This window comes from Halyomorpha halys, unplaced genomic scaffold (assembly GCF_000696795.3).
Source record: "Halyomorpha halys isolate HHAL.00 unplaced genomic scaffold, Hhal_1.1 Scaffold1081.1, whole genome shotgun sequence".
In the NCBI taxonomy this organism is placed as follows: Eukaryota; Metazoa; Arthropoda; class Insecta; order Hemiptera; family Pentatomidae; genus Halyomorpha; species Halyomorpha halys.
In genome coordinates, this window is record NW_027105331.1 from 237,577 (window position 1) to 243,660 (window position 6,084).

General features: G+C 28.4%; 1 protein-coding gene across 2 annotated transcripts in view; it reads right to left on the reverse strand.

Annotated features, from left to right (window-relative positions):
* Positions 1-5,876, reverse strand: part of LOC106688208 (probable protein phosphatase 2C T23F11.1) — a 23,091-nt gene extending 17,215 nt beyond the window's left edge. The window contains exons 1-2 of one of the 2 annotated variants that reach the window (XM_014432565.3): positions 5,753-5,876; positions 2,148-2,358 (exon numbers count right to left, since the gene is read on the reverse strand). In XM_014432565.3, the coding sequence (XP_014288051.1) occupies positions 2,148-2,334 (187 nt within the window). In that variant the 5' untranslated portion in view covers positions 2,335-2,358; positions 5,753-5,876. Of the gene's footprint in view, positions 1-2,147; positions 2,359-5,694 lie in introns of both variants that reach the window. The other variant, XM_014432564.2, reaches the window with a different exon arrangement.
* Positions 5,877-6,084: the final 208 nt, after the last annotated feature.

The following is a 6,084-nucleotide window of genomic DNA, read 5'->3' on the forward strand; positions in this document are numbered from 1 at the left end:
TATATAATCTGAAGCAATTAAACCCAAGGGGGATCAGATTAGCGAAAAATTTAGATTGCAGAACAGAAAAAAAATATCACTTCATAAATAACAAATACATTGAAGAACAAAAATTACAAATGTATTTATATACAAATATTTTAAAAATAATTAATCATTGTTCAGAAATTTATTTTTTAACTATTTTCTTGTGAAATAACCTTTTTGTTAGTATATACATATGCATTTTCACAAAACTCCTATCTATTTTTTTTTTTACAATAGCATAAAAATATCATAAAATACCATCCTATTAACAATACAATACAATCTAGCATTGAAGATAAATTTAATACAAAGGTTAATTATATCTGCTGATAGAGAAATTGAGAAAATAAATACGCTTCCAAATTTTCATACATAGCTAAAATTTTATTTAAAATGGAGAGTTGGTATTTTAAAATAATTATTTAGCCTTAGCATGCTAGGTGTAGATAATACAGTTTTATTAAGTGCATGTATATATGTACTGTATACATAACATAAAATCAAATATTCAATTCTTTTTAAAAGAACTGTTTCAGATTGTGGAATAGTCCGAATTAGCAAGGAATTAATAAATTAATAGCTAATAATTCCTTTTATAATCCGGAAGTGCACTGCTGCTAGTTAGTGCTAATTTTCTTGAACAAACATCTTTATTAATTCTAATGGTTTAAATAAACTTAAATGTATACATAACTGTTCACAAGTTTATATAATATTTATTAAATATATATATCAGTGTTTGTATAATACTTATTATAACATATAGTATATTTATTGAATTAAATATTATATATATATTTGAGAATCTTAAGGATCAGTCTATAACATAACTATATTGAAGCAATGTTTCCCAACTTTGTTTATGTACTCATGCCCTACAATACGGAAAAAAAGTTTTGAAATTTTATGAAACATTGAGAGGAATATTTTGTTTTGGATTATCACATGCAAATAATATAAGCTAAATGAAAAAGGGAAACAAAGGTATTGTAAAGTAAACGGTAAAAAAAAAATAATGAAAAAAAAATCTAACAGATTTTTTACATTAAAAAAAAATTACAGGTTAAATGTAAAATGAGTTCACCAACAGTATGCAGTGACTCGTCCTCAGGCTCTGATAATATCAATAAGTCATCCAGAGATTAATTATATCACATGTTTTGGAGATTCTTAGGATATCGCTGAATGGTTAATTTCAATGGGTCTGGCTGATTCTCTCATCATACAACTTAATAAATTTAAAAAAACACCATTGTATCCAATAAATTTTGTAGTGTTTGTAGTGTTGTTGTGTATGTGTTCTATTCAATTCGAAAAAAATAACATTTTAAAAAATACATAAGCTAAAGACATGATTAACTGGAAGAGAAAAACCACCCAATGATATATATAAAAAATGAACTAAGGCTGATTTTAATTTGGAAGTTGGATTTGGAATTGAAATAAAAAGGTATTAACTCCTGTTTACATTATTAAGCAGGTCATCATACCTAATTTAATAAAATAAATAGAAATTTAACTGTAATGGACTGTGGCATAATTTTAGAGACAAAAACTCAAATGATGCAATACTTTTGTCCTGGTATTAATTTTTTAATACTGGAAACTTCTAGCATTTTAGACAGTTTTTAAATTATAAAACTGAAGAAAATATTTACTTAAAATAGAAATAATAAAAAAACATAACGTACAATATGTTTGTATGAGAATCACCAACAATGAGTTAACGCTGATCCAGCACCAATGAATATGTACTCGATAACATAATGTGGCTTATTATTAATTAATTTAGAACAGTCATTCCAAAAGTGGGCACTGCTGCAATTTAGGGGCATGGTGAGGGCCAGAGGTGCATTTGGGGGGCGATGAATAACTTAAGTTGTCTTGGCCAACAATATGACTGCTGACAAAAATAGAACCGAGGGTTACTAAATTGGTAGCAACAAACCATGTTTTCATCCTTCTCATTAAGATGATTTGGAATGTTTTAACTTTTTTTGTATTACATTCTATTCTGAGTTCAATAAATAGTTTCATAATTTCCAAGTTCAATGTTTCTAATTCACACCTTTCTTTACTATATTTTACGAAAAAGGTATTATTAATACAATGCCTATTACCTCCATGACCATCAAATACTCCAAAATAAGCTGCAGAACGATCTTCTGGTATTGATAAAATCACTGAGTGAGCATCTTCCATTGATACCCTCCATCCTTGCATACAACTAGAACCAACTATATAGTTGTCAGTAAGAGCCAAAAAAGTCTCTTTAGTTGTAATAGGTTCACTAAGGGTCTGACCCATTATGTCATAAATGCATTATGTATTCTGAAAAAACATAAGAATAAAACATTATTATTTTAAAAATAGGAAGATAATGTGGGATAAATCAGGGTGTCAAAGTAGCATAAAGAAATTCCCTGTATTTTCCACATTTTCCATGACAATTTTCAAAACTGTAATACTTGTTACCTCATAATTATTTATTAATTAGCATCTAAAAATTAATAATTATTATACATTATTGACTATTCTTACTTATTAAATGTACTTATCAAATGTTGATAGTATAGGTAAACTTTAGGTTAAAAAAAACATTGTTTGGACTGATTAGTTTTTTAGGCTTTGGTATAATGATTTTATGATGGTGTAAAGATTGGGTGTATGAAGCCTCTAATCAGCCACCCTTCAAGGGAAAAAAGGCAGATAATCATGAGGTGCTCCAAGAATCAACCTGGAGCAACCTGTAACTTCAGTGACTAATCTTAAAAAAATCGGTCAAGTAGTATTAGAGAAAACCAGAGAATAGCTGATGGTGTAGATAATCTTGTGAGATTACAAAGGTTCATATGGTTTATTCAAACAAAAAACAAAATTAGGCATAATTAGTTTCATAGTTTCAGTGAAAACAAAAATAGTGCTTATGAAAAAAAAGAAAAAAAAAAGAGCATTGGACAATTGAATTCCGCCAACAACCTATTGTAAAAATCATTAAAAAAGGTGAAAAATTAATTTAATTATAACTGCTGTATGAACATGTTTAATAGCTTAAATCGTGAATTTTTCTTGTACCAATCATTAATAAAAATTGCATGCAAAAAAAAGAAGGGATAACTTTTTACGAAACAACATTTTTCAAAATGCTGTTCTTAAAAAACAGCAAAAAGATCCTGGAACAATATTTGAAAGTTCTATTTGTTCGCGGGGAGATACTCCACAATGAAAAATTAGCTTTAATATCTCAAAAATGCATTGGAACATTGGGATTTTATTAGCTTCGACCATCAGAGGGGGGGGGGAAAGTTACAAATACATTTGTTAACATTTTGATTTAAATGTTCACTAAACGTGAACTCAGTTCATACCAGTACCCATACTAAAAGGATGGGAAACACTTCCTTACCCACTCGAGTCAGCAAATAGGTGCGCATAACGATAAGTTAATCTTTTAATATATAAAAATGTACATAAAAAACTTTGGCATCAATCGATCAGTATATTGTTTAACCTTATGGCTTCTCTCATTATGTAATACTTTTCCACTTGTGGTCAAAGCAAGAACATTCGCCAATTTCAAAAATATTTCTGTAGTATTAAATTAAACTTGGTCTATAAGGGAACAGTGTAAAAAGGCTTTAACATTAATTTCACTTGAGCATGTGATAACAAATTTTTCAAGACACACCTACATTTCGAGAATAGCTAGTCCATTTACCTCAAAGCTGAAGGATAGTTAAGGAATAATGCCACAGTGAAATGAAAAATCATCTCCATTCTGTGAACAAGTACCTTAATATAAATAATTGCTTAAGGTCCAGTCTATAGCGTTAGCTGGATAAGACCACTGTAATTCAGCGTAATAGCCAGAAATATGCATGCACCTAGGAACCTTAAAAATAAATCTTATAAAGCAATAATTAAGAAGCTTTAATTTTCCCTTAAGTTCATCTGCGAGTCCTCCATAAACCAGGCAACCATCATCAAAATGAGGAAAAATGAAAGAGGAGACAAGTAACTGGTGGGTATTTTAAGATAAAGATAGGCAGAATCTATGGAACTGTTTGAGGATGATAATGGATATTTTGGATACGTGTTTCCTCCAGGTCAGGTGTAGGTCGAAGATGACTCTGAAGTTTTTAACAGAATTAAGAAGTGGAATAGGATTGTTGTTAGGGAAAAGTAAAGAATAATAAATAAAGAAATAATGTAAGAAAATTTTGGGGTCGAGGAAGGGTTTAATTTTTTTTTTTTTTTTTTTTTTACATTCAGTCGCAAGTGAATGTATAAATAGTACTATTATGAATTATATCAAATTCTATTCACTGACTTCTGAACAAATATATTTTCCTATACAGAACTACATTTTAAAACAACCCATTTTGATTTGATTTTAAGACAACAAATCATTCATTATGAAACATTGGTAGATATGTAATACTAGAAATACCGAGAAAGTTATACTGTCATATGTACCTACTCAGTAGACTTTTTTTTATGGGCTACTCTCCAATTTTGGTTCAATTTCAGTTAAAATGACCAATATAACCTTAACTGACCAACCATTTAAATGTTCATGAATACATTTTTCTGTCATTATCCTCCTTCAAGCCAACATTTCCTTCTCACTTTTAGCTTCTAATCATTGTTATTAATTATAATATATATAATTCTTCTTTTATATATATATATAGAAAATGTTATATAACTCTTCTACTTATGTCAACTTAATGATCAAATTTAACGTCAATGAAAACAGAAGGTCCCTTTCATTCCCTTTAGTCCCTTCAGTTGATTCCTGGATGTAAAAGAGAGTGAACACAATGTAAAGATATTTATTGGTGGCCACTTCCAAATGGTCAATAAAACGAATACAGATATAACATACTTTGGTATTATTTCAGAACCTCTTTACACTCTTACCTCTTACACCTCTTTACTCCCTACTTTTTTAAAGCTTCTTTTGAGCTAATAAATAAAAAATGGTTGTTTTTCACTCTGAGGTCGCAATGAAAATTCTTAAAAGGCTAGGGAGTGACTAAGATGGCCAATGGAGGAACAAATATTTAATTATTTTTCAATATTCACAATTAGAACCCCCAGTTTTGACAAGTAGAATTCTCAATAGGTAGATCAATACTCAAATGTCTGTGAAACTAATAAAGAAGACATAACTCTACTGAACTAACTAGTGAGTAACTGCCAATTAAATAAAACATAAGTTAACTAAAGATAATAGAATGTTAATATTTGGGTTGCAATAATTGTGAAGGCCATTTAGAAATTGACAAATTCAAAACTTGATAAATTTTATAAAGGATTTCAACAATATAAGCTATCTTTTGTTTTGTGTAAATTTAATGGAGAGTATTTTTCAATATAATTTAATTTTTTTTTTTTTTTTTTGGCAACTCCTTTCATAATTCAAGTCAGTTTAAATAATACATCAAGATATTAACGTTTTGGGGTATCTTCTTCATCTTCAGAACAATTATGTGAATTTGATAGCAAGAAGATAACCATTGCAGATTAAATTCTAAACTTAAAATGTTTAGGGTTTTGGGGTGTACTGAATTAAAAATTTAATATTATGTAAATTTGTAATAAGTATCTTTATAGATAAATACGATATACTAAAAAAAAAATGAAAGTTTAATAACATCATACCTAAGATGAAAACTGATGGAAGTTTATAAAATCCAAAAAAAAAAAAATGAATTCTTACATAACAAACTTTGGTAATCTCAAAAACTTGAATTACGCCCAAGAAAAAGAAATGCAACCAGGACTGAGCAATAATACGATAGTAACAAGAACAAACAAAAAAAAGTAACCTTCGCGGTTATTAGATTACAAAGAGAATACATACCTTGAAACATTTCTTATGTTTTTCCTAACAGCAGATATACAATCGTGATAGTTAAAAACGACAATCAGTACCTAATCAAACTTTATCATTATCATTATTTACCAGATAAACCTATTGAAAATAAATTGTGTTTATTTTGATCAAATTTTTTAAATCTATGTTTACACATATTAGTGATTTAAAATAAA